The 27,541-nt window shown below is 33.9% G+C and overlaps 2 protein-coding genes across 11 annotated transcripts; both read left to right on the top strand.

Moving 5' to 3' along the window:
* The first annotated feature begins 8,472 nt into the window (after positions 1 to 8,472).
* LOC100247110 (uncharacterized protein At3g52155, chloroplastic) lies at positions 8,473 to 16,219 on the top strand. 2 transcript variants are annotated; one of them, XR_009466805.1, is made up of 6 exons: positions 8,491 to 8,858; positions 9,513 to 9,612; positions 9,732 to 9,911; positions 12,053 to 12,170; positions 15,190 to 15,424; positions 15,535 to 15,637. XR_009466805.1 is itself a non-coding variant. In XM_059740323.1 (5 exons), the coding sequence occupies exons 1-5, from the start codon at positions 8,576 to 8,578 to the stop codon at positions 15,601 to 15,603; spliced, it is 750 nt and encodes a 249-aa protein (XP_059596306.1). In that variant the 5' UTR covers positions 8,473 to 8,575; the 3' UTR covers positions 15,604 to 16,219. The 2 variants fall into 2 exon arrangements, 1 of the variants encoding a protein (XP_059596306.1); XM_059740323.1 differs by lacking the exon at positions 15,190 to 15,424 and having other exon boundaries at positions 8,473 to 8,858; positions 15,535 to 16,219.
* Positions 16,220 to 16,629: 410 nt separating this feature from the next.
* On the top strand, positions 16,630 to 27,202 carry LOC100242843 (uncharacterized). 9 transcript variants are annotated; one of them, XM_059740313.1, is made up of 15 exons: positions 16,697 to 16,779; positions 16,888 to 17,253; positions 17,439 to 18,025; positions 18,874 to 18,955; positions 19,088 to 19,191; positions 19,441 to 19,567; positions 19,645 to 19,739; positions 20,381 to 20,504; positions 21,686 to 21,766; positions 22,009 to 22,107; positions 22,207 to 22,392; positions 23,106 to 23,240; positions 23,348 to 23,404; positions 24,202 to 24,339; positions 26,674 to 27,202. In XM_059740313.1, exons 3-15 carry the CDS (start codon positions 17,985 to 17,987, stop codon positions 26,881 to 26,883), a joined length of 1,479 nt encoding a protein of 492 aa, XP_059596296.1. In that variant the 5' UTR covers positions 16,697 to 16,779; positions 16,888 to 17,253; positions 17,439 to 17,984; the 3' UTR covers positions 26,884 to 27,202. The 9 variants fall into 9 exon arrangements, with proteins under 9 accessions (XP_059596294.1, XP_059596296.1, XP_059596295.1 ...); XM_059740309.1 differs by lacking the exon at positions 16,697 to 16,779 and having other exon boundaries at positions 16,825 to 17,253; positions 17,439 to 17,605; positions 17,719 to 18,025; XM_059740306.1 differs by lacking the exon at positions 16,697 to 16,779 and having other exon boundaries at positions 16,825 to 17,253; positions 17,419 to 17,605; positions 17,719 to 18,025.
* The last annotated feature ends 339 nt before the right edge of the window (positions 27,203 to 27,541 follow it).

The following is a 27,541-nucleotide window of genomic DNA, read 5'->3' as shown; positions in this document are numbered from 1 at the left end:
TGTCTAAATTTACGTTCATACCCCCACTATTCATGAAAACATCCAAAGTAGTATTTTTCCCATTTCCATTCCATTTGGTAAATCGAGTGGGAATTTTGAAAAAAAAAAAAAAATATATATATATATATATATATAGCATGGTTAAAAAATATTTCCAAATAGAGTTAAATAAGAAATTATTTTTATAAAACATAATTTTATTTTACAATTGTTTAAAAAATAATAATTTGAAATTTTGCATTAAAATTATATTATTAAAAAAGAAAATTTCAATTTTTCAGTAAAATTTTATAAATTTTCTAATTTCTTATTGAGATGAAAGTATGGAGGAGAGAATAGCGAGAGAATTAACGGTGGCAATGAGGTTCATAAATCAATACTCGACCTAATATTGTATAATAACGATCTGCTCCAACCGTGTAGAGATTGTCCGTTTTGGACCAAAAAAGACCATCACGGCTTTAAAACGCGTTTATTTGGTTAAGAGGAGTATGCACATATATAGCGCTAAGAACTTTCTCCCTTGTCCAATGTGGGATATTACAAACACCCTTTCATCGAAATACAATGTCCTCGTTGTGTCCTATGAGATTGTGGGGTCAAATAGACAAACACCCTTTATAGGGCCAAATAAACCCCCACACGGGGGTTCAGGATCGGTTATGATACCATTTATAATGGCTCGCATCGGATATGAGAGAAAATTCTTAGCATTATATATATGTAAAGGCTCCTCTTAACCAAATAGACGCGTTTTAAAGTCGTGAGGGCTCATTTGGGTCTAAAAGGGACAATATCTACACGGTTGGGAGCAGGTCGTTACAAATGGTATCAGAGTCGATCCCCAACCCCGATGTGGTGGTTTGTTTGGTCGTATAAGAGGTGTTTGTCTGTTTGACCCTGCAATCCAGTGGAACACAACGAGGACATTGTGTTCGCATGGGGAGAGGGGGTGTTTGTGACATCCCACATCAGATAGGGGGAAAAGTTCCTAACGTTATATAAGTATGAATTCCTCTTAACCTTGTAGACGTGTTTTAAAGCCTTGAGGACCCCTCTTTGGGTCCAAAGCGGACAATATCTACATGGTTGGGAGCGGATAAAATTTTTTTGCATTTAAAACCCCTAAATATAAATTAGATCTTTCATATATTCTCTATTCAAAAAACCCTTTTACATAGAGATTAGAAAGATTAGAAAGCATAGGGTTGAAGATTTGGAGATTTAGGGTTTGAAGATCAATTTTTCAGGTAAAATTTTTAATCTTTAAATTAATATTTTATATTTGTTAATTAGTTTTGAACACTTTAGATATTCTTTGAAATATCTTAATTTTGATTAGAGTTCGTTTAATTAATTTCTATGTCAAAAAGATTGAAAGTTTATGAACATAGTTTGATTTATTAATGGAGATCGATAAATTTTGATTACTCAAATGAATAGATCTAAATAAAAAAAAATTATATAGTTTCGGATATGAAAATTACATAAAATTTGTGAGTATGGAGGTTAAAAGTTTTGACTTTAGAGAGGGAAAAAAATGATGAAAGATGTATAGGAAGGATTTGACATGTAGAAAAAAAAAATTGCATGGGATATTTGTTAAGTTTCAATAGAAGATTTAAATAATAGAAATAATAGTTTAATGCAAATAAATATTCTTAAAATATTTAATTTAGATAAATTAGAAAAATAAATAAATTATTGTTTAGGAAGTTGAAAATAATATTGGATGGTAATAATATTAATATAAGAAATTAATTAGGATCCCTAATACTAAAAAAAACATTTTTAAAATTGTCAAATTTATATATTTAGATAAATAATCAATATTGTGTATGATATTATGTTAGATGATGAGTAAATTCGTTAAGATAAATACTTCAAGTTTTTGAGCGCTTCTTCAAGGTAAGGGAAATTAATGCAGTTTTTTATAAAAGAAAATAATTTTCTTTTTATATTGTATTTTGAAATGTGTAAAAATATTATTTCTATCATTTTCGTATGAATCAAATATGTCTTTTGTATGGAAAGTGTATTTTAGAATTTTCTTTGTTTATGAAAAGTGAAAAATTGAAGAGATATGATATTTTGTTTGCTAAGTTTGAATTAATGAAATAAAGTGTTTGACTTACATGGTCCTAGTCAACGGGTTATAATTGTTGACATTTTCGGCCCTAATCAATAGGTTATAATAGTTGATATTATATGGTCATAGTTAACGGGTTATAATAGTTGACCTTATGGTCCTAGTCAACAGGTTATAATTGTTGACATTTTCGGCCCTAATCAACAGGTTATAATAGTTGATATTATATGGTCATAGTTAACGGGTTATAATAGTTGACCTTATGGTCCTAGTCAATGGGTTATAATTGTTGACATTTGGTTTTGTTCACCTTAACTAGAACAAATTTGAAGCTAGTCACTCATTTGCGAAGTCTCACTTAATTGAGCATCATTTGTTATTTGATAACTAGAGTAAAGATATTTTGAATGCATTTGATTTGGTTTTGATGATAAATTGTTTTGAATTGGATATAAGAAAATTTTGTTGAAAAGTTTTGAATATATTAGCATGTTTAACTCAAAAGTTTTGATGAAAATGAATATATGTTATATCTCTTGTTTGTAATTATAATTAAAAATGTTTGATCCATGAAATTGTATTGATGTTCCTTATCGAGTTTTAAGCTCATGGCCCTTCGTTGATAATTTTTTTTAGATACTCTCAGTTTGGCGAGGAGTGATGGTTAGGCTGAGGAATTTTTCTTTGTTAGGATTTGGTTCAAACTTTATTTTGGACATTATTTAGATACTAAAATTTAATTCTCATTTAAATTATTTAAATTTGGAGTTATTTGGACAATAACACTCTGGTTGATGTGTTAGTTTTTTTTAAAGTTGATACTTGAAAATTTTAGAATCTTATCCTACTACTCCGAATAGGAATTTGGTAATTGGTAAATTTTCAGTTACAATATGAATGTTTATGTCTTTTCCATTTTGAGCCTTTGGGCTTGAGGTGTGAAATGGTCATCATACCCTTGGAATGGGTTTTGAAGCATGACATGTATGGTCAATTTTGAGTCTTTATTTTTGAACTAGTATATTTAGGTTATAGGTTCGTAAATATGCTACAATTGTTATCTACGTTAGTGAAAAGTCAATATATATAGAATGAGAGAGAAAACTAAGGAATTATAATTAATATTCTTTTTGTTAATTTCATTTTAAATTTATGAGAAGTTGTTATAAGATATTAAAATTGAGAGATCGAACATTGAATCGAAAAAGTTAATGATTCATAATTCACTAATTGGGTTGATGGTTGAATTATAATCGAGACAGTGAAGTAATAAATATATAATTTATATTTTATTTAAATTAAAAATAATTATAAAAAATTTAATATATATATATATATAATTAAAATTATTAATAATATGTCATTTTGTATATTTGATATTTGAAATTAAATAATAAAGATAAATACAAATGTATTAATATATTGAATTTTATTAAATAGAATATGTATAATATTTAAATATGAATATATATTTAAGATGAAAATAATATAAATATTTATGGATTTTGTTATTTTAAAATTTAAAATTTTATTATATATAATTAATTTATATTATTTTTCATATTTATTATTTATCATTGATAATTACTATAAAAATAAACATAGTTATAAATATTTATATTTTTGTTAAACAATAGGCTCGAGCTCCTATCATGCAAGATTCTTTTTTATTAAAGACAAAATCTATCCCACATCATAAAATGACAAAGCAAATGTGTGAAATAAATACAAATGCACAACTCAAAGGGTAACTAATTGTGATGGCGAGCTTTGGAGGGCAACAGAGAAAGTCCACCTAGGTGTTTGTCAAACAAGGGTTGATTGATTCATATGAAACTAGACAATCCATCCGACTCGGTGGTTCGAAGACGGCCCAACCCTTGGACATTTCACGAACCAAACCGGATCGGAAACGTTGTTGGTCGACCATTGGATCGACTTCTGATTTTTAAAACAATATTATTTTGTCATCTTTTTGGAATCTTCAGTAATTGATCTTACTGTTATCATCAATATAGACACTCTACTAAACAACATAAATTATTTGCATCTTCATGGTTTTGTTTGAATTCCTTTTTTATGTATCATATTTTGGATAAATTTCCCTATCAATTTCACAAATCCATTTACTTTCATATAACAAATTGGGTATTAGAGTACACAACAACAAAACATGTAGTTGGTGAAAATGTCAAATGAGTCATCATCCATGAAAACTATGATCTCAAATGCCAAATTTGAGATTAAAACTTTTAATGCTTTGAACATTTCTAGAATACATAACGAGGTTAAAGATCGATTGATCCAATATGATTTAAATGTGGCATTAGAATAGGAAAAACTTGTTGAGGGTAGAAGAAATTGAATAGTTACACTTGTGGCACTATTATATCATATCTAACCAAGGATGTGAAGGCTTTTATATATATATATATATATATATATATAAAAGTTCAATATAAAGAAGGTATGATTATGACAACTCATTTAAAATGAATTTGATAAAATTCTTATTGACAGTAAAACTTTTGGATATTAAAATTGATAATGAAGTTAAAGGTGTTATTGTTTCTAAATTCATCGTCAAACTCATATGATCACTTGACTACGACCTTACTTTATGAGAGAGAAAAATGTTAAATTCAAAGATATCTCAAATACATTAACAAATAATGAATATAGAAAATTAGATGTTGAGAAACAAAATAACTATTTCTTAGAAGGTTAAACTATATGAGGTAGATTTGAGTAGAAAAAAAAATGTGGAAAAAAAGAAAAATCTCATTCAAATTCAAAGGTCATCCTACAATAAATGAATTTTTATTTTTCCATAATAAGAAGTATTGGAAGAAAGATTATCATAAACTAAAAATAAATAAAATCAAAAAGCTAGTGTTCCATGTGATGAAAATTTTAATGATTCAAATTTTGCCTTGGCTTCCACCTCATTGTCACATAGATGAGTAAGTCTTGGACTCAAGATATACTCACCATATGTGTCCCAATAGGGATTGGTTTTCTAGTTCTAAAAGACTAGATGGAAGAACTTTGTTGATGGGTAATGATAATGCCTATAAAATACATAAAGTAACATTAAGTTATATTTACATAATAGTATCACAAGGTGTTTGATTAATGTCCAATATATGAAGAATGAAATTAGTTCCATTTCCCTTCAGGAAGAAGGTTGTTGGATGTAAGTTGGTATATGTATAGAATGAAATCTAATCAATAAGGAAAGATTGTATAGATATCTAGGCTAAATTGTTTACAAAATGATATATACAATAGAAAGGCAGCATTGACAATAAAGAAGTGTTCTCTCCTATAATTAACCGTTTTTCTATTAGATTGTTGCTAGCCCTTGTTGCTTAGTATGATCTAAAGTTGTCTCAATTAAATGTGAAAATTGTCTTTTTCCACAATGATTTAGATGAAAATATATGTCTTAATGTAAGGGTTATAAAGAATTTGAAAAAGAATAATTTTTTCGTAAATTAACCAAATAGTTAAAACAATCTCCTCAACAATGGCACACACGATTTGACCAATTTATGGTAAGAAAAAATAAATAATAAAAAATAAAAAACATTAAAAACTAATTCGATTATTGTGTTTATTTTAGCATATTATCTTTTAGAAACTTTATGTATTTGTTAATATATGTTGATGATATATTAATTGTGTGAAACAGTATGACAAGAATTGAGATGTTGAAAAATCAATTGAGGATCGAGTTTGCAATTACGGATCTTGGAAATAAGCGAAATATTCTCTAAATAAATATAATAAGGAACAAAAGAAAGGGGCTGATTATAAAAGAAACATTTTTTTTTTGTTGGGAACCTTGGATTACTCTGTTCCTTAGCCCTGAATCTTGTAAGGTGCATGCAATTTATTTATAGGCTCTTTAGATCTAATACAACGAAAAATATGACATTAAAAACCATATTAAAACTTAGATCTAAGGATTTAGAAGTCATACTTGTGATTTGGGTGTTCCGAACTTAAATCAAATCCATAGAAGATGTCGTTTATCTAACAATCTTCCATTCGATCTCTCATTTCACACATCCTCATACTAGTACCCTCTTTCTCTCACTTGAGGGTGGTTAGGGTTTGTTCTCTCTTTTTGGAATATGAATGACAAATGTCTAAAGCTCTAACCCCTAAATGGGTATTTATAAGTTTTCCTATGAGCTTAAATGACTTGAGTTCAAATTGAGTTTGGATCACCTACTTCAGCTTACCTGGGTCCTAATTAATTAATTAGCTCTATTGAGCTTCGATTAATTAATTAACCAAATTCAAAAACTTCATTCATTAGATCTGATGCAACTTACATTTTTACCTAAATGCCCTTATGTTTTTATTAAAATGACTTACGTACACTTGTGAACTAAAAACCCAAAATCCCTCAAACAAAATATGTCACCATGAACTAGGAGCTCAAGTAAGGATCACTAGAACCCATAGAAAAATAGTAGTTCCCACAAAATCAAAATTTGAAATCGACTCAACACTCCATTAAAGAGAATCAATTGCATTTTAGTATCTTATGTAATTATAGCAAGGCGAAGCTTTGACCTATGACTTACTATCCACTATATCAAAACTCCTTATGAATTGGTGTTTATTATTTAACAAGGTAGTGTTATCAAACCTCTCAAGATTACCTTTCCGATCATTAAGTCAAAAATGATCCTATTATGTAACAAATTGATATACTATAACTCATAAAGAACTTATGTTAAATTCCACTAAAGGAATTGTTTTGGACAAGTCTTGTTGATCACATATCCATTAGATCACCTAATGGTTTACTATCCTAATCACATAAGATATCATAGTATTTTTTTATTGAAAATACCTATTGCTACCAGCCTCTATTAACATTGACCCAATTTGTAGGAATATATGATCATATTAGGGTTTCAAATCATAGGTCAAAGTCTCTTGTTGACATCAACATAGTTTTAACATCCTCTTAAGGTTAAGAGTTCATGGAGTATAGTAGTTTGGTGAATCCTAATAATTGATAGTTTTACATCATGACTCACCGTAGGCCCTATTTAATGTATAACTATATATACTAATGCACTTATAATGGAAACTCTATCTTGATGCTTAAGACAACTTACTTCTCTAATTAGAAGGTAGTATACTACAATTTATGTTAAATTGCACAAATTCATAAACCAAATATGAATTACTATCATTTTGTAAAGAACTCACGACTTAAATCTTTTGTGTTTTTCTTAATGCACTTAAGTTATATACAATATAAGTGGTATGAACATGAATGTTTGGATAACCAATTAATATATAAGGGATAATAAGAGGAATAAGAAATATAAATAAATAATTTTATCAATGAATTTAAAATTTGTTACATCATGTCATGCTTTATATAACTCTATCCCGACATGTTTGAAGTACTTTTGGTTTGATTTTTAAAACAGAGTTAGTAGGTATTCATTTGGCACCTCATATGAAGCTTAGTGCAAAGATGTCTCCTTACTCATACGAAGAAGTCGTCGAGGACATGAATAATGTTTCATATGATAATGTCATTGAAAGTTTGATGCATCTCATATTTTTGCACTAAGCTTAACATTTCACATGCTATTAGTAATTCATAAATCCAATGAAAAAACCTTGACAAATACTTTGATATATGTTATTGCACAGTTGGTGTTAGAGTAGTGTTCTAACCAAAAAGTTTAGCACAAGCTACGAGTGTGATGGATTTGGAGTCTTTAGGTGAACTTGATAAGCTCAAGTCTACCATTTCTATATTTATGAATGTTTTCAATTGTCAATTTATTTTCTATATTTCTATTTTTTTTATTATTGAGCTTTTATTTTAGAATAATTAAAATATATTATCAAAAAATACCTTATTTTTAGGACAAGTTCTTGAAAAAATGATTTTTATGGAAAAAATATTAAATATATTGTTGAGTATGAAAGTCAATTTTAAAATACAATTTTATAAAAAATAAGTTTGAATTTACCAATCTAATAAGTCAAACCATCGATTAATTGATGTTTCATTAATTGATGTTTCAATATACAATTGACTCTGCATCGTCCAAATCAATAATATAATTTTAATTTGATGCCTAATTTAATTTTTAAAACATTATTGAATTAAGATTAGAGATTCGACGATGATTGATCTAGCCATTAACCATGAATTTATAACATTTTTGTGCAATGACCGATTCAATTTTTAAAACATTGTTGAAACAAGGTTAGAGATCGGACAATGGAGGAGATTATGACGTGGCAATAATGTCTGAAGGGAGGCAGGTGACCATATTATAAAATCATTAATTGAGGTAAGCATAAACAAATTAAGGTTGTAAAAAAGGAAAAACAAAAGGAATATTTAAAATTTTTCATTTAAAAAAAAAAAGAAGGAAAAATTGAAAATGAGAGAAGGAGGGTTATCAGAAGAGGGTGCTCTGCCTCAAATTAAAGATGGGCGTTGGAATTCTTCAACTCAATTCAAAAAGCACTATGAATGCAGCACTGTGTAATATATACCCTATCTTCAAATTCTCCGAGACTCACTCCCAACCGTCTCGCTGCCCTAGTTCCTGGATCGCTGGCAGAAGCTCTAACCGGCTGCCAACTCCTCGATCTCTGGTAATTGAAACTGTGGAAGACCAAGTTGATGGGGAAGCGCGGTCGGAGTCAGTTGCTCGTCGCCTCATTCTGCTTCGGCACGCGAAGAGTTCCTGGACGGATCGTTCGCTGCGAGGTATTTGGAACTGGAAACCCCAATTCTCTATTTTCCCATCCCTCTCTTCAGTTCATATTTCCCACTCGGCGTTCAAATGCAGGCTAGCGCTTCTTGGCTTGTTCTGGAGCCGTTCTAGATCCCAGGTCTATAATTTGCCATAGTTCCCGTGCTGTTCTATCATACTCCAATCGAATCGATGAATTTGTACGTTTAAATGCCGCACAAGACAAAACTGAAATATTTGATTTCGTATCCACTTTCAGAGGCCCGCTCTTGTGATATAAGCACTTAATTAAGCGTGGCCTTGATTTGGGGATTCCTGGAAATCACGGTCCAGAGAGTAAAAATTGAATGGCCATGATAGCTTTCCATGTTCAGAACGAGTGTGCGCTTTGGGGCTTGAGCAAATATCATGAACTTTGTCCATTTCATTATCTTGTTTATATGCATTAGTGCACTACAGCAGACTTACGATCTCAAATTGTTCTTATGAAAAGCGGGTTTCAAATTGCAAGTTTGCTTTGTTTGAAAATAGCTCACAAGCACCATGCCTCCATGGAAAAATAAATAAACAAAAAAATAAAAGAAATGAAATAAAATTCAGCAAAGTGACTATCACTTAGATTATCTTCAGGCTTTGTGATTATAGTCTCCTCTTTTTGTCTTACACAGATCATGATCGACCTCTGAGTAAAGCTGGACGAGCTGATGCCATCAATATTTCTCACAAGCTCCAACAGTTGGGTTGGATCCCGGAACTCATCCTATGCAGGTTAGAACTTTCTCAGAATAGTTGCTTAAGTTTGTATGAAAGAAATCCATAGAGCACAGCTTATGGGTACCCATTAATCAATTGCACATCATTGAATTTGAGATTTTCAACTGGTGCAGCGATGCGATGCGAACAAGGGAGACACTTAAAATTATGCAGGAGCAAGTGAGAGGCTTTTCAGAAGCTGAGGTACATTTTATTTCAAGCTTTTATTCCATTGCAGCAATGGATGGACAGACTGCTGAGCACCTTCAACAGGCTATCTGTAAATTTTCACGGGATGAGATTCTGACAGTTATGTGAGTGCTGCTAACTGTATCAGCTTCTCTGAAATTGTGTATGAGTGATGCTTATTTGTGTCTTTAGTGCACATTTTCATTCCCATGGAAAAGAAGTCTTTCAATTGGTTTGTACATGGCATTCAAAGTGAGTTCATTTTCTTTTCCATAGAATTTCTACAATGAATCTATATTCCTGTCTATAGAAGACGCTTTTATGAGTTGATGCATGACATTGTTCCACATAAGAAGGTTAAGTTAACAATTTTTAATCTAGGAGGCCCAATAAGCTAATCCCAGACATTTGTGTGGTGAGTAGGTTTAGTGGGGAGTCACTTGATCACTTTCATTGTCCCAATACCTATTATATCAGAGATTTTCTCCTTAGCTGGTGTTAAATGCATGATACCAGGGATATCTCTGATAGATTTATAATATCCTCTCATGGTTTTGGTAGACAGAAGAATTTTTGTGTTGTGGAATTCTGCATCTTAGGTACTTTAGGTGTGATTTGTATGGAGTGGAATGCTAGTTCTTTTAAGGTTGCTTCCAACATTGATAGAATACAACAGAACTTCCTGTTGTTTGGGATTGAGGATGTCAATTTAGAGTTAACTTATCGGAGTAAAATGGAAATCATATGTATTGAGGTTCTGAAACTTGATTTGTTGATGCAGAGGAGATATCTCCACAATGTTGTAATGCTCTTTCTTATGGAGACCATGCTTTCCCAACCAGTTTGCAACAGTGTAGCCAAGCAATGTACTTCTAGTTGAGAGTTTTTCATGAGTGATTTCTTGCCCCCTTAGTTTTGTCTCTCCACTCTGTGCAATGGTCTACTAGGCTGTTTGTGGGAGCTCCCTTTTTGTTTTTTACTTGGTTTACTGCTTTCTTTGGCCTTTCTTGGTTCTTGTTGGAGTTGTTTTCTCTTTTTGGTCAGATCTTTTGTATTTCCAAGGGATATCTTATCCTTCATTGTAACTTCTATTTATTTCAATGAAATGATGTGCCTTCTTTTTTTATTAAGAAAACTTACTAGTATGGGCAGGATCTATCTATTGGTAATAGAGGCATGATGAAAGAGTTGGGATATATGCTTGTTCAAGGACCCTTAGATGGTGATCTCATAGGTTGCCTTTGGGATTAGGGAACCTTGATTCATCTCCTGAGGGAAATTTTAGATTTGTCTGGAAGTCTTTGGGTGGCTTATGGATAGGCTTCTAGTTCTTCAACCAAACATGGACTTTGAGCTACAAGAAGGGTGCAATGTTTGGATGTTCTTGCTGGAGACTGCTAGTCCTTTTGAGTTGACTTCTTGCTGCCTTTTTTACTTTTGTTGTTTTTCTTGCTTTTTTATCTTAGCTTCTTTGTTGCCTTGAAGGGCCCCTCATCCTTTATTGCTCTTCCTTTTCCTTTTTAATGCAAATTGTGTTTCTAATAAACAAAACTGTTGTGGTTTTAAACTTTTACCAACAGTCCTGGTGGTGGCTCCATTACTTTTATGGATCCATTCCAGAAATTGGATTGGTGCCCTGAAATGCAATGGAAGGCTGACAGAGTAATTTTTAACACACCATATTTGCAAGAGCAGAACAGTAGGACCTATGAGGGGATGGAGCATTTGGTGTTTGGTGCAAGCCTTGAATGATATTTTTATTGGTTCCTTGTTTATGTGGTCCAGAGGTTGCTTGGAAGCTGATTGTTCCTCTCTATTTTGCTTTTATTGATCGTAAAGGATCCTGCTAACTTTTATGTTTTCTTTTTAGCCTTTTGGCACCCTTTGTATACTCCTGGTGTACTAGGGCTGTGCTCCTCAGTTTAATTGATAAATGTCAATGTATCCTCGTTGAAAAAAAAAAAAAAACAAATGTACATATCAAAGACAGAATAATTTGGACTAGTTTTTTTAGTTCAGTACCAAAATCTTCCTCAGAGACAGTTAGGATTCTAAAAGATGAGTTACGATGTGGTTCCCTTCCCAAAAGTTTTTCAATTTTATTATCTAGGTGTCATAATTTAAGTTGTTCTTTCTCACACAAAAAAGAACAGTAAATTATGCTTTGATATTTACAATGATTGGACCTAAAACATCTCACACTAGTTTATCATCATAGAAATGACTTAAAATAGAAGAGAATGTTGACCATTAGGTAATTACACAGGTGTATGGGACATAATAGAGGATGGGAAGAGGCTGCCTCAATGTTCTCAGGTGCTTCCATAGAACTGAAGACATGTAATGCTGCTTTGCTGGAAGCCACTGGAAAATCATGGGAAGAGGTTGGAAATCTTTCTTTTTTATGAATTTTCCCATTATAGTAATACTTTGCCAATTTCATCTATATTAAAATTAATGAAGTGTATACCCCATAACTTTCACAAGTCCATTCTATATCGCAATAATGAAGAAAATCCAAAAACAACAAAGCTATACATAACCAACGAGTTAGTATATCTGTTGGAAATTATATTACCATGCAATATTATACATTAAAATTTGAAACCCTTAAAGTTGTTCCATGATGTTATGCAGAAATTATATTTCACATAAAAGTTACATCCTCAAGAAAGAGTTTTTGGTCTGTTGCATAACTTAGTTGGGCATAAATCTTGAGGTTAGATTGTTTTTGCTATTATGTGTTTTAGACATGTTAAGATATTGTTAAGAATGATATGTGCTGATTGTAGTGAATTTTATGGTGAGTGCAAGTGGAATCAAGCTCTAGTGCAATGTTTCTACCTAATCTCTAAGAAGAAATGGGTAATGAACATACAAGAGTTTTGTCCCATTAGCCTCATAAATAGTGCACATAAAGTGGTTGTTGAGATTTTTCAAAGTAAATTAATGAATATTTTTAGAAAGCCATCTGATTCTCTTATAGCGTTTATTCAATAGTGATAAGTTCTAGTTATCATTCTTATTGCTCCAAATGCATATATTCTAGAAGGAGGTGAACCTTGAGCTTTGGTTAGCAATTTGACATTGAAAATTGTTTCAGAATATAAGAATTAAGATGTCCTTCTTTACTTGCTACAACAGATAGGTTTTGGGATTAAATAGAGAGGCTGGCTCCAATGATGCATCTTCCCCCCATTGATCTCTATCCTAATCACTGGAGTGGTGGTTTGCTTCTTCATAAGCTTTTGTGGACTTCATGATTGTCATGGAATGAGTAAATTGATCAAGAGGATGAAAATTCTTAATTTTATTAAAGGTTTTCTTTTACTTCCCTCCTTTGGATGGCAAACAAGAAAACTCAGATCTTATATCACTAATTTGCAGATAGTGTTTTGTTTCATAAGGCATCACCTTTTTGGTAAAGGATTCCTGTATGTTTTAATCTCTTTGCAAACTTTTGGTTAAAAGATCATGTTTTAAGAAATCAATTGTTAAGTCATGGTTCAAGGAAAGAGACAAGAACTAGAACATTTTTTTTTCGTAGGATTGCCAACATAGAGGGAATTGTATTAGCAAGCTTAAGGTAGACAGTGTATGGATGTCCAAAGATAAGGAAATGAAACAAGGTCTAAGGCATGGTCTTTCTTTGAGTACTTGCCTCTTGACCATTGGGTTTGAAGGTTTGTCTTGAAAACGAGCCTCTTTTTTGGGGATATAGCTCTAGGTCTGGATGGATTTTCCATGTCTTTTGGTGATGAAAATTAGCTAACAGTCAAAGTGGATTTTCTTAGGAAGTTTTACATTTCTGGGTTCTTTGAGAGGCACCTTAATGCTATCTTTCTTGTTTCTGTCCCCAAGAAAGGCTAAGCAAAGGATTTTGGGGTTTTAAGCTTTTGGCCCAAAGTCTTGCCAATAGACTTGCAAAGTTGTGGGGAAGGTAGGGCCGTAGACTCTAAATGCATTGTGTGGGTAGGAAAGTCCATGACACAATTCTTATTGTCCATGAAGCTTTTGACTCCATCTTGAAGAGTTTGAGGGAGGTACTAGAAAGCAAACTTGATATAAAGAAAGCCCAGGGGTGTGCTAGGAAAGATAAGTTTGGGCAGAAGTAGATTGAGCATTTGAACTTTCTATTTTTACTGTAAGCCTTTTGCTCTTAATGGGTGGTGAACTGACAGGTTTTTTCATAGTTATAGTGGCACATGGCAAAGTGAGTCTCCCATTCTCTTTTTGTGTTGGCAATCAAATCTCCCATCATCTTTTTGTTCATATTCTGGGTTGATGCGTTGTTGTTGGGTTTTATGTTTTCTATTCTGTGTTTCCTAGTTATTGCTTATTTCAATTGAGAGTACTTTGTGTCATGGCATGGCAGTTCTATGGGAAAAGATTGGAAGAAAATTTGGAGGTTTGCCCCTCTCTGTATTTTTTGGTTTATTTGGAAGGAAAGGAACATGATTGTTTTTAAGAGTTTTTGAAAGGTTATAGCTTCATGTATTAAAGTTAAAAGATTGTTTCCTTCAAATCTTGGTTTTCCTGGTTTTCCTGGTTTTGGATTCTTTAATGGAAAGGAGTTTGACTCTTTGTTGATCAGAAGGTTGGGCGGGCATTGTCTACTTTTTTTTTTCTTTTCTTTTATCTGAGGCTTACTTTACACATCCTAAGTGCCAAGGTTTTCCCCCATTTTGGCACTTTAATCTACTTACCTCTTCTAGCTATTAAAAACCATCAAATTTTTCAGAGTGGGAGGATGGATAACAATGAAGAGTTGGCTGGTGATTCGGGGTTTAGTACTTCCCCTGTTTTTTAAGCCTTTTCTTAATTTGAAGTGATTAAAGCATTTTTAAAGACATCCAAGCCTCAAAAAATTTCCAAATAGGTATTGAATAGCTGTCAAAACATCCAAAACTCTCTTATCATTTTTTTTTCATCATCAGGCTTCCCAGAAGTAATAATCAATCATTAGCTGCATCAAAATGGGGTGTCTAGACTGTGACACATGTGCAGGTGTGCCAGAGAATGCCATGTTCAACATGAAGATGGGCTTCTCAATGGACATGTCTCCACTACCTATGGTAGCATATACAAAATTGTAAGGTAGTGCCAATTAGATACAAATTTGAGTTGCATTTCTAGAGCCACATTTAGAAATCATTCTTCTAATGCTAACTGGTAGGTTGAAGAATAATGACAATAGACAAAGTTTTGAGGATGGAATTAATGGGAATTTGATTATGGACGATCTGTATTTTGTGTGAAAGAAAGATGGGATTCTTTTTGTTTGCCATGTTAGATTAAACAATAATAACAGTGTGGTCCCTTGTTTAATATAGGGTGCTGGTAACAATAATTAGTAGCTTTGCATCACAAAGAGGATTAAACATGATTTTTTTTTTCTATCAGGATAGGGCCTGAAATTGAACTTTCATCGTTCCTCCTGCAATCAGAAAACAATAAAATGGAAGTCTATAGTTGGAAATGAAGTAGAATGGAAGTACGAGATAAAGAATTTGGTTGCTATAGGAATGAATTTTTAGGTGATACAGCCTACAGGAAGCAACCTCATGTGACAGATTTCTACTTATCAAAAAAAAAAAAAAGAACTTGTGACCAGATTTCTGAATCTAACTTATAGGAGGTAAAATTTACCATATTTACTTGCTTTTGATTGCTTTGTAGTGTTAACAAGGCCAGGTTAAAAGTTCTATTTATTTTCCTGTAGCTCTAACAGTATGTGTTACATTGCAGGCATTTAATTTGGCAGGACTTGGTGGGTGGAAGCTTCATGGCATTGTGAAACCGAATACTAGCCAGTAACATTGCATTAAGTTTTGGATGCTAACCAAAAACAAGCAGCTCTTGTTTTTGGTTGCGATGTACGTTTGGCTCTGCTACTTGCTACTTGCTGACTTGTCCTTCTTTCCCCATCTTCCCAAAAACCTTGTCTAGGTAACATTAGAAAAGAAAAGATCATTTTCACAGTCCAAGCATTCCCTGAATAGGGGAATGGAAGCGTGATGGTTGGATAGCTATCAATTCACCTCTGTCGGTAGCATTTTTCTGTTGCAAACTAGAGATATTAGTCAGGACTTTGTGAGGTTGGCATGCTAGGGTTGAGGGGTTGTATCTTGGTATGCTTTGCACTGGATGAGTTTCATCATTTTTCAATTAACAGAGGACATTCCTGGTTTAGCCATCATCTGAAGAATGATGCAAGATTGTGTCAAAATTTGTTCTGCCTGTGGAAGATATCATTACCTGAAATTATGCTATTTGGGTAGGATTGCTGATTTGTTACAGTTGTTGACTATATCCATGGGATTGGTGAACCAATAATGCCTTCAATGTAAAAATGTAATCTCATTTCTCACCGGAGTCCTATGTAAATATCATACTTCATATGGAAAGAGGACAATTTTCATTTGATCTGTCATGGAAACCCTAGTAAAGCATCCTGCATCGTTACCTTATTTTTCTGCATTATGGGCTCAATTCAAGTGCCAGGATAAGCCCCTCAAATGGGCTAAAAGCGCTTTCTAATGCTTGTAAGCATTTTAGCAAATCTTTGAAAATCATTTTTTCAAAATCCAAAAAATCACTTCAAGTGATACCTAAACAATGTTGATAGATTACTCTTCAAGCATTACTGATAAAAATGCTTTATTGACAATCGCTCCCAAACAGGTTCTTAGTTTTTGTGAAACCACGTCCTAGTTTTTCTATTAATCCTATGTATAAAAACGGGTGCCACTTGCACTTGAGATGATGTGAGTCTGACCCAGCTCACAACCTCATTCCATCGCCGTCAAAGCTTAATGGGGCACACCCACGCCCTCACATGACAAAACAGTAGCAGTACTACACCCACCCTGGTTGGCACTTTTTGAAAGGGCAGGTGCATTGGCCTTTTCCTAGAAGCGTAAGACAAAAGGAAATCCAAAGACAACAGATGGTTTATGAAGACTCAGAATCGACCAAAACCCAGTAAAAGAGGTACTCTCTTAAACCCCTCTTGGTCCTGCAAGCTGGATGCCTTCTGCATTAATTCTGTGCAGGCGAGGTGAATCCTCATGTTATAACTACTGCCAGGCTGTTGAACAGGAACAGAGTTGACAAGCGCCCAGGGGTTTGTTTGGCCAGGGAAATAAAAATGAGCTTCAAGATACTATTTCCTAATATTGAAATAATTCTTAAGTTCTCTTAAAATATGGATTAAATCCTAAACTTTCTACATAAATTTATTCAACTTTTACTTAACTACGTCATTAATAAAAACGATGCCTCGTAAAAAAGAAAAGAAAGAATAAAAAATATACCAGGGGAGAAAAAGGAAGAGAAAAAAACTTCGTGGGGTGAAGGCTTGGCTTTGACGAAAGGAAAAAGAAGCAGCAGCTCAGCTTAGCTTAGCTCAGCTCAGCTCAGTCCCCTCTGTCGCTGCTCCCAGCTTCTCTCTTCCATTTCTCTCCGGTAAGACGATAAGCTCCTATGTCTTTGGTTCTCTGCAAACCGCATTTTCTCTCAAGAAAGTTCTCCCCTTTTCTCGTTCTCTTTTGTAATGATCTCCTTTTTATTTTTTATTTTTTATATTTATTATTTATTATTTTTATTTTTCTCAAAAAGGAACCTTTGTAGTTGTCCTTGTTCTTTTGTAGTTTGAGATCTGAAAATTGGGTAGGACGAGGGGATTTGATGACGATGGTTTGATTTTCTTAACTGTGATTCCGAGCGTACATCAACTTTCCAGTGTGTGTTGGATCTGGGGATTGGAGAAAAATGTTTTCGCTGCGCTGAACGGAATTCTTCACATCTCTGTCTTTTGGTTGGTGTGATTGAATATTTATGCATAGGAAAAAAATTTGATGTTGACACATGGTTGAATATTATAGAATTTGTAATGCGAGCGCCTGTACGGTCTCTCGGATTCTGGTGCAGTTACAGTTGTTTCAGACGAGGAAATCTACATAAAAATGATGATAACGTTGAGATGCCTCTGTCTTTAAAAGCCTATCGACTTTAATAAGTCACTTGATGTTGCTTGACCGATTTCGTTCTGCTACTGCAAATGTATTCTTGGAGTTCATGAGGAGTTCTATTTATGAAATGGTGGGAATTTGAATTTGTGCTTCTCTCTGACTCCGCTTTAGTTGCATTATTGTAAGTCGGAGTGCCTCTGAGGAGGGCCGTCCTCTTGAAAGAAGATGATTGAACAGTTCATCAATTTTGTGATTCGCCCCCCAAGGTATTTTTCTCTGGCTTTGTTCCCTACTAAGAAACTGCCCCCTTCCTTTCCTTCTGTTTTTTCTTTTTCCCTAGACAATTTTACTATGACAACACAAAAAGTTTCGTTCTGCTTATTTTGGTTTTGAATTGTTCAAATTTTTGCATGTCACTGCTTTCTGTTGACTGAATGCATGATTCATGTCCTTGAATGTTTCTTGTCATATCCATGATGGCTTTCATTCATGAGGCTTGTATTGGCATGCTAGTGATATCTCTATTATTTATAATTCTGAAGCTTTCAGTTGTATTGTCATTTATCTTCTGTCAAATCTGATAATTAGGGTTGACATTCATGTTTTATAGCAACCAAATTTGTCCTTTTGTGGTGCTGCAGTCATTGATCTTCATTCCATGAGCATCGTTAGACTATGTTTCATTCTTGGAAAGAAAATAGAGAAGAAAAATACAAAGAAAGCAAAATACATATATATATAAAACATTATAAAATATTTCTCTTGTTTCGCTGTCCATTGAAACATCAAGGGAAAGAAAACCAAATTTTTGAGGAATGCACTTTCCCTGAACATTCCCTACCTTATTTTTTGAAGGAAATGAGGAGGAAAATCTTTTAGAATTTTCTTCCCTCTTTTCCCAAGTATTTTTTTTACTTACATTTTCCTTAACATGTTTGTCCTTTCCTTAGCACTTTCCAGAGACAAGCATAGCCTTAGTGCATTTCAAAGTTTTCATTTTTGTTACCTTTAACATCATGTAATGCAGCCACTGTGGGCTCCTTCAAGTGTTACTCAAAATAATCTGATCTCTCCTTCAGCTATTTACATGCCATCTGCTTTGCTAAATATACAGGGCAGAGTATAATCCAGATCAGTATTTATGGGAAAAGGATTTCACTCTTGCAGGCAGAACATACAAACGACAGGATTTGGAGGCAAGTATGGACAACAGTTACCAAAACTTTACAGTTTGTTTTTGCCTTTACTAATTTACAACTAGTATTCAATGTTCATGCTCATAATGGTTTCTGGGCTTTCTAGATTAACCAATTGTTCAACATTTTCAGCTTACTAATGGAAGGGGTCATACGTTGCATTGTAGTCATTATGTGCCTTCACCTTTCCCAGAAGACACTCCTCTTCCCTGTGTTATATACTGCCATGGAAACAGGTTAGTCATGCTCTTTTGGGAAATTCTGTTGCAGGAAAAATAATTCTTTGCTTGGCTTGTATGCTGCCATAAAATATGTATTTTTCTACATTATATATTATATGTTGAAGTGACTTCTGTTAGCCTTTCTCTGGCTAAAATTATATGTCACTTGTTTTACTTCTCTCGCTAGAAATTTCAATCCTTTTGAAGAGTTCTTCGCATGAGAGAGTTCAGAATTGATTCATTTGGCTCTTGTGGACAATATAGTGGATGTAGGGCAGATGCGAATGAGGCTGCTGTAATTCTTCTCCCATCAAATATTACTGTTTTCACACTTGATTTTTCGGGCTCAGGCTTATCTGATGGTGATTATGTCAGCCTTGGTTGGCATGAGGTTTGTTCTTCTCTCTCTTTCTTAGGTTTATTTGAACTCTAGTGTCTGAAATTGATCTGTTTTCATCTGTATGTCAGAGGGATGACCTCAAAGTTGTGGTGTCTCATCTAAGAAGCAACAAGCAAATATCACGTATAGGTCTTTGGGGACGATCCATGGGTGCAGTTACTAGGTATTTTGGCTTGTTACTTCTCAACTTGTTCTTGTGTTTCTTTCTTGTATAGTTCTTTTTTCTTGGAATTTGGCATCTTTGAGAACTTTATAATTTGCTTAGAAACTTGTGATGCCCAGTGTTGAAACTGCTTATTGGCTGGTGGTCCAAGATTAAAAATCTTTTCTTGCCCTTTTTAGGAAATATTGTTAGATGGTTTAGGAATTGCGATTTCCAAATTGCTTCAAGAAAAAGAACACTTTGCAGAGGAGAATTTTGTGCTGCAGTTGAGAGAGTTGTGGTTTTAAACCACCTAAAAGAAAAAAACTAGTTGCTGTTTTAAACTCACATCACAAGATTCTTGAGATCTTCATGTGTCTGTCAATTTCTTTTTTTTCTGTGTCACTTTATTTCTTCCCCTTGAAAGACATATAAGCCACCTTGTCCATCTATCAATGTTTGAATACTTCTGCTAGTGAAACTGAAAAAAGTTATGTGCTTATGAATTATTGTGGACTGCTAAAATTAAGAATAGGAAAATTGAATTGACCCCCAGGTGATGCTTAAAGTTCTGTAAAGATAGTAGATGCTAAATATTTTTGTGGGATAAATTCAGGACTTCTGATGTAATTAACTATTAGCTTTTCTTAAATGTGGTGCAGTCTTCTTTATGGAGCAGAAGACCCCTCTATAGCGGGAATGGTGTTGGATAGTGCCTTTTCAAACTTATTTGATCTAATGATGGAACTTGTGGATGTATACAAAATCCGACTTCCTAAATTTACAGTACTGATCTCTCTCTCTCTCCCCTCTCTCTCTCTCTCACACACACAGAGTCACTCACATAGGCACTCTATTCCTTCAATGCTCTAAATGCATTCAATTAGTAGAGCTGTTGTACATATTGTATTTTGTATTGTTATATGTGTTAATTGACTTGAGGTTACTAAATCTCTCTCTCTCTCTCTCTTTATCTATCTAAACGCATACATGCAAACACACTATTTCTTCAATTCTCTTAATGCATTTGGTTAATTATTCATATAATGTTGGCTTATTATTAGTTTTCATTTTTATACAAGGTTTCTCCATAAAAGTGTTTCCCCAATGTTATATTCTGATTCAACTTTTGGTTTATGGACTTAAATAGTTGCTTAATTATAGTTTTCCTATGACTTCCAAGAACTCCTTTAAGCTTGATGCAGCAAAAGTACGAAGATAGGATATAGAATCCCTTAGATTTTGATGATGCATCAAACTATTTTAGTTGTATAGTCATGCCTTTGCTGGCCCTTTTAAATCACTGGCTTCTCATATTAGTAGAGTCAATGCCTTTGAAATACTAGATGCATTGTCCCTGTCCTTAAGCCATAAAGCCCTTCACTTTTGTTCCCAAACAAACCTCTTTCATTTCTGCTATCTGTTGTTGTGGTTATGGTTGCAGTAGAAAGTGTTGTAGTTTTGTCTACTTATGTGTTTTCAGTACCTTGTTTGGATTCTATAGTTACACTTGGATGGGGCACATGCAATGGATGTTCCATCAACATATCTTTGGCATTACTAATGTATTGCCATTGCAGTACAAAAAGGGATTATGATCCTTCATCTGGTGGTCCTATACTGTTTCAAGTGTGCAAAAGTATCATGATTTTGATTTTTCAACCATCAGGTGTCTATTCAATTTTTTTTTGAATATTTTGGAAGCTTTTGGTAATGCTTCATAAAGATACTACAATTAGATAGGTGAATCTCATCTAACCAGGCAAATATGTTGTATCATCATTTGATCTTTCCCTGTGGATGGGAGCATGTGGTGAAGTGTTAACTTTTTTTTTTTTGATAGGAAGTGTTAACTTTTTTGGCAAATACTTTTGAGCATATATTGTTAAACTTTGCACATATATAGGGATGATTGGAGTTTGACTGTTAACATTTTTAGTGAAACTTTTCCCACTTCCTCGAATCAGGTTAAGATGGCAGTACAGTACATGCGACGAGTAATTCAAAAGAAGGCAAAGTTTGATATTATGGACCTTAATTGCTTGCAGGTTTGTTTATGTTTATGATGTTGAGATTGATAATTTTGACCTTTTTAAGCAGCCTGGGTCTAATTTCCTTGTATCCATCAAAATAATGTTTTCATTTGTAACTAGAATTTTGATTGAGAACTTGTAGTTAATTAAATATGTATTTTCTTATAGTTAATTTGAATGCGGTGATCTGTTCATTTCCTTTTCCTGCACAATGCATCAACATAGCACTATACTTTAATGTTTTGTAACACTTGCAGGTTGCACCTAAAACATTTATTCCTGCTCTATTTGGCCATGCTACTGAGGACAAATTCATTCAACCCCACCACTCTGACATCATTTTCAAGTCCTATTCGGTATTATGTCATTCTGGAGGCCTTGTGGTTAGATTTTAAAGCGAGGCATTGCAATTGGCGTCTTTATGAAAATTTTACCATATTGTTTATTATGTGCAGGGAGATAAGAATATTATAAAGTTTGATGGTGATCACAACTCTTCTCGACCACAGTTTTATTATGATTCAGTTTCCATCTTCTTCTACAATGTTCTACATCCTCCTCAAGTTTCTTCTGTTTATCCGAGTAAGCTTGACAAATATTATGATTTAGGAGACCTGAAGATTGGTGCTGGTATGGATGAGGTGATTTTGATTTCAGAGCATTAGCTGTGTAAATTCAATTGTTGGCTTCAATAATTCATTACTCCATCATATGCTTTGTGAAATGCTTGAGGAGAGTCCTTTCGTTCTTATGCTTTAAAACTTTCTGCCAAATTTGGACCAATGAGCTCTAGCTCAGTTGGTATCTTGGTTGTTCTGAAAGACCTCAGAGGAAGAGCTCAGGAGTTTGGGTCAGCTGTATGGATCTTTTTTCTCTGGGGTTGGGGTTGGGCAATGGCGTGAAGAATATATGGTATACCAGAGCTGCATATCATCTGTACAAGTTTCTCTGCAATAACAAAGATGGTTAAAAGGCCACCCTGATCATCCAATAATGATGTCAGGGTCATAGTACCCCAACAAGAGGCATCAAATGATCATTCCATGATGCAACCGTCCAAAATTTAGAAAATCCATTAATTATCTATGACTTCCTGATTCTGATTTGATGATGACAAGGTGTCAATATGTTCTACCCTCAGTCATTCCTTATTGTGGTTGCTTGTCAATGCTTATGAAAGCTTTAGGTTATTTTAGAATGACCACTTATGAGATAATTTGGGGTTGGGAATAGAATCCTATTCTGCTACTCGAGGCTGATGCAATAATAGTATGCCCTGTAGAAGATTTTATCTTCGTATTATTCCTATGTTTCTGTCATATTGAGATGAATTCTATGTTCTTTTTGTTTTTAGAGAGTGTTATATGAGATAATTGCTGGTCTTCGCACTGCTGGGACTGATGCTGCAAGCTCATCATCTGCTCCTCCTAGCATCTCAAGCACAAAATTCGTAGGCGAATTTCTTTCTGAAATTGCACCAGTCACTAGTGTATATGATCTTTCTTTCTGGTTTTAGTTGGATTTCTCTTCCCATTATGTTTATGCATTTATGATTTCCCTTTTCTTTTTATTTATTTATTTATATTTTAAATACAGGTTTCCATGCTCAATGAAGAAATTAGCATTAATGGTGATGATCCATTACACTTTCAGGTGATCTTATTTGCTGCTATCCATGAGATCTGATATAGGAAGTTTCTAGATCTATGATTAGATAGCAGTCTTTTAATCCAATAGAGGCTGGTGTGACATGTGTTTTGTTTCTAAAGGGAATCAACCACATTGTTTGTGTTGTCCTTAGGGTGATATATTTGTGTAGTGTAACTGCATAAAAGGGAGATACCAATGCATTTTTCATTTTGCCATCTGGGTGATATTTTTGCCTGTGTATGAGACAGGGAAAGATAAATGCATTGTTCATGTTATCAGCCAGGTGATGTTTTGTGTCTATTGTATGTGTGAGAGAGATAAATTCATTGTTCATGTGTCTTTCAAGTGATGTTTGTGTGTGTGTAGAGAGAAAGATCAATGCATTTTTCATGTTGTCATGCAGGTGATGTTAGGGTATATGCATGAGAGAGATATATGCACTGTTCATGTTGTCATCAAGGCGACGTTTGTGTTTGTGTATGTGTATGAGAGAGAGGAGGGGGATCATGCTTTAATCCATGCACCTTTGTGTGGGGGGAGTGAATTAGTAAGAGAGAGGAAGAGAGGAAGAGAGGAAGAGAGGAAGAGAGAGAGAGAGAGAGGGTGGGGGGACTATGGTTGGAGTTGAATTTTTGACTACTTTGACCATTTCACTTAAATGGGTTCACTGGATGCGGTGGATGGGGGTTGAGGCCATGGAAACAATACATGACCCATTGTTGGAATTAAACTTTAAAGTGCTTTTTTACCATTTCACTTAAATGGGGGTTCACTTGAGTTTTTCGATTGCGATTTCCCAGGATAAGCCAAATGGTCAGAATGATGAATGTTGCTCATATACAAGCTCAAATAGAGAGAGTTGGGGAAGATGCTCATCTTTAGGAGGCAGTGATGAAGAAACTTCTGCTGATTGTGCAGCTGCTAACAATAGCCATCAGGTCTCTCTCTCTCTCACACACATGTTCATAAAGTTTTCTAAATAAATTCTTGTTGATCATTCATATCTCGTTTATATATATAAGCTTTGGGTTGGGTCTGCCTTACAGGTAGATCAATTATAATCTCCTCTAAGCATTACTTCTTTTGTCACCAATGCACATCAGTTCTCATGATATTTTTGCTACAAAGTTAAAACTAAAATAGTGTCTGTCTATGCTACTTGATAGGGATTTGAATGCTTTTTTGTTTTCAAATTAAGCTTCTCAATGAGCTTTTGTGATTCTATATTTGAACTATTATATGCAAAATCTCCCTTGATAAGAAACATGGGTATGGAAGATACTAGTATGTTGCCAATTGTGCTCTTTGGTTGCCTTTGGGATAGTCACCAGTAGTTCTATTAAAAAATTTTAGCCTTTAATCTTGGTTGTATAAATTGTTTCCCTCAAGTAATTTGTATTTTTAAGTCAAGAATTTTACTCTAACACTAAGGTTGATATAGGATACATTAGGATGGCTGCTCTAATAAAGAGAAGATAGAGAAGAAGAGGTGGGAAAACCTTACTGCCTCACTAAACCTTTTAAGAGATTCATCTAGAAAACTAAACATTAGAATTAAGTTTTTAGAAATTGGAAAGCTTGAAAGTATAGAAACTTATTCAAATAAGAAATTTCTAAAGAAAAATTTTAAATTCTAAGTAGGAATCAAATAATTAATTATTACTAAATTTGACTCTAAATAACCTAATATGAGAAATTATTGTAATATCTTTGAGGATTTCTTTATTTCCTTTTCTTTCTCTCTTGAGTAAACCCTGAAGGCTCATCCTCATCAAGGTGTTGAACCATACTGTGTTTTTGAGAAACAGAATATACAAACAAAATGAAAAAATCAGTGTTGTAGAGGAACTATGTATTTTCACTGTACCCTACACCACCTGGTAGAACCCCATGTATTTTCACTGTACCCCACACTACCTAAATACCAGGAAGGCTAGCAGTGAAGTAATCCTTGAGTGAGATGGGTCCAATCTTATAGCCTACATCACTTAAATACACGAGGCTTGAACTGAGAACCTCAGGCTCATGTCCAGAGGACACCACTGTTCAGCTACACCACAGGCTTTGTTTTTGTTCTTTAGGAATTTTTTAATGTTCATATTTATTTATTCTCTCTTTTTAGAGAGAGTGGTGGTCACAAAGACAACAGAGGAGGGTTTTAGAGAGAGAAAGTAAATTTAATTTTGCTGAAAGAGAGCAACAATGTTGAATCTTTAGGTTTAATATTCTTTTGTTTTAGAGAGATATGAGTTTAGTTTTGTGAGAAAGAAAACTTTGAGAGAACCTGAGTTTAAAGGGAAACCATATGCCTACCATTTTTTGTTTTGCGAGAGCTTCCTTGAGCAACCTGGGGCTTTAAAATTAATAAGCTAATGAAATTAGGTGTGTCTGAGCGTGTGTGAGAGAGCGGGAAAAGGCATAAAACTAATAAATTAATGATATTCACACAGAGAGAATAAAGCTGGAAAGCTAATAATATATTGGGAGCAATAGAGCAGAAAAAGCATAAAATTGATGAAGAGAGCCTAAAACTTGTGTGTGTGTGTGTGAGTGTGTGTGTGTGAGAGAGAGAGAGAGAGAGAGAGAGAGACTCAAACATCACTTCAAGTAGTCAAATTTTTGGCATGACTACAAGAAGAATAAAACAATTAGTGAATAAAGACTAAACCATCTGAATGCATGTGATGTGATTGTTTTCTATCAACTACTTTAAACAGAGGGGTATCAGCGACAACAGGAAAAGCAAAGTGGCGGTGTTTCTTTTTATGCAAAGGCTGAGTGCATAATGAGTTTTGTACTTGGACAAACCATCTGAATGCATGTGATGTGATTGTTTTCCATCAATACTTCAAATGGATGACAGGAAAAGCAAAATGGTGACTTTTCTTTTATGCATTTTAAGATTCGAAGGCTTGGTCCAGAATGAATTATAGTCAGGAATGAAAGAGTTTGTTAAGGTAGTGCAATAGACCTTGGTTCAAGTTTTGCTTAGGCTTGAACATGAAATATTCTGTTATGTTATCTTGTTACGAAAAAATGAACAATAATCGCAATATCAATAGGATTAATTATCTCCAGATTGAAGGCACGACAGTGTTTGTATTAGTATGTGGGATCCTGCCATTCTGTGTTTACCACTTTGATTTAATGTGCTTAAATAATTTGCCTTTGAATGGTATTCTGTGCTGCAGTTCATTCATCTGCATCATATGTATACTCAAATATTTTTATCTTTCTTGATAAGAATTTTTTACCCTTTTATTTGATTCTAGATGACTCTAAAGGCACTTGCAACGCCTCTTAGAAGCACACAACAAAAACCGTCAGATCCACCAGAGGAAAAGAAGAAGAAGAAGACAAAACCACCAACAGCTCCTAAGAAGCCTAAACGCGAGAAATTTGAAAAACTGGAGGCCCTTAGCCAACGGCTGCGTCTTTGCATTCTAAAGCGTGTTAATCATAGGAGACATCATTCTTCATGAATGCTTTCATACAACAGAATGGTCTTTGTAACTGTAGTTGTTTCTTTCACTTTCACTACCCTTCCTTGCATCCTGTATGTTTTCTTCCCAACAGACATGGGCTCTGATCTGATTAGTGGGTACCATTTAGTTTGGAGATTCTCCTAATTTGCTTCATGTAGATTGAATGAATTTAAATCTTCAGTGACACTACACCTATCTTTGTATAGCATGAAAGGTGTTAATTTGCTTTCTGTAAATTGTATGAATTGCAAGCTTAACTTGCTTGGCATGAAAAGGCGGTGGTTGATGAATGAATATGGATTTTAAGGTTTAAGAATGGTTTCATCATGATTCCCATTGTTCATTGTTGATTCATGGGGCAATTAATTGTGTCAAGTGATTGAATTGGCAACAACAAACTACAGCAACTCTGATTATTATTTTGGTTCTTGTCTGAAAACTACAGGCAGCCTGTGGCAGTAAATTAAATGGGAAAGGTCCTTTCCCAATTGTTTAAACATGGCCATAGATGCATATAGCCATCACCAAAATGCACTTCAATTGTGAGTTTCAAATCTCTGAGTCCCATCTCCCATCCTTTTCAACCGACTACTGCTGCTGGTAACCCTTTGTAATGTTGCAGAAGCCCATCTTTTGTCATCAAATTGGAAATGTT

This window comes from Vitis vinifera, chromosome 10, assembly GCF_030704535.1.
Source record: "Vitis vinifera cultivar Pinot Noir 40024 chromosome 10, ASM3070453v1".
Lineage (NCBI taxonomy): Eukaryota > Viridiplantae > Streptophyta > Magnoliopsida > Vitales > Vitaceae > Vitis > Vitis vinifera.
The sequence above is the reverse complement of the archived record's forward strand: the minus strand, read 5'-3'. Positions and strand labels throughout refer to the sequence as shown.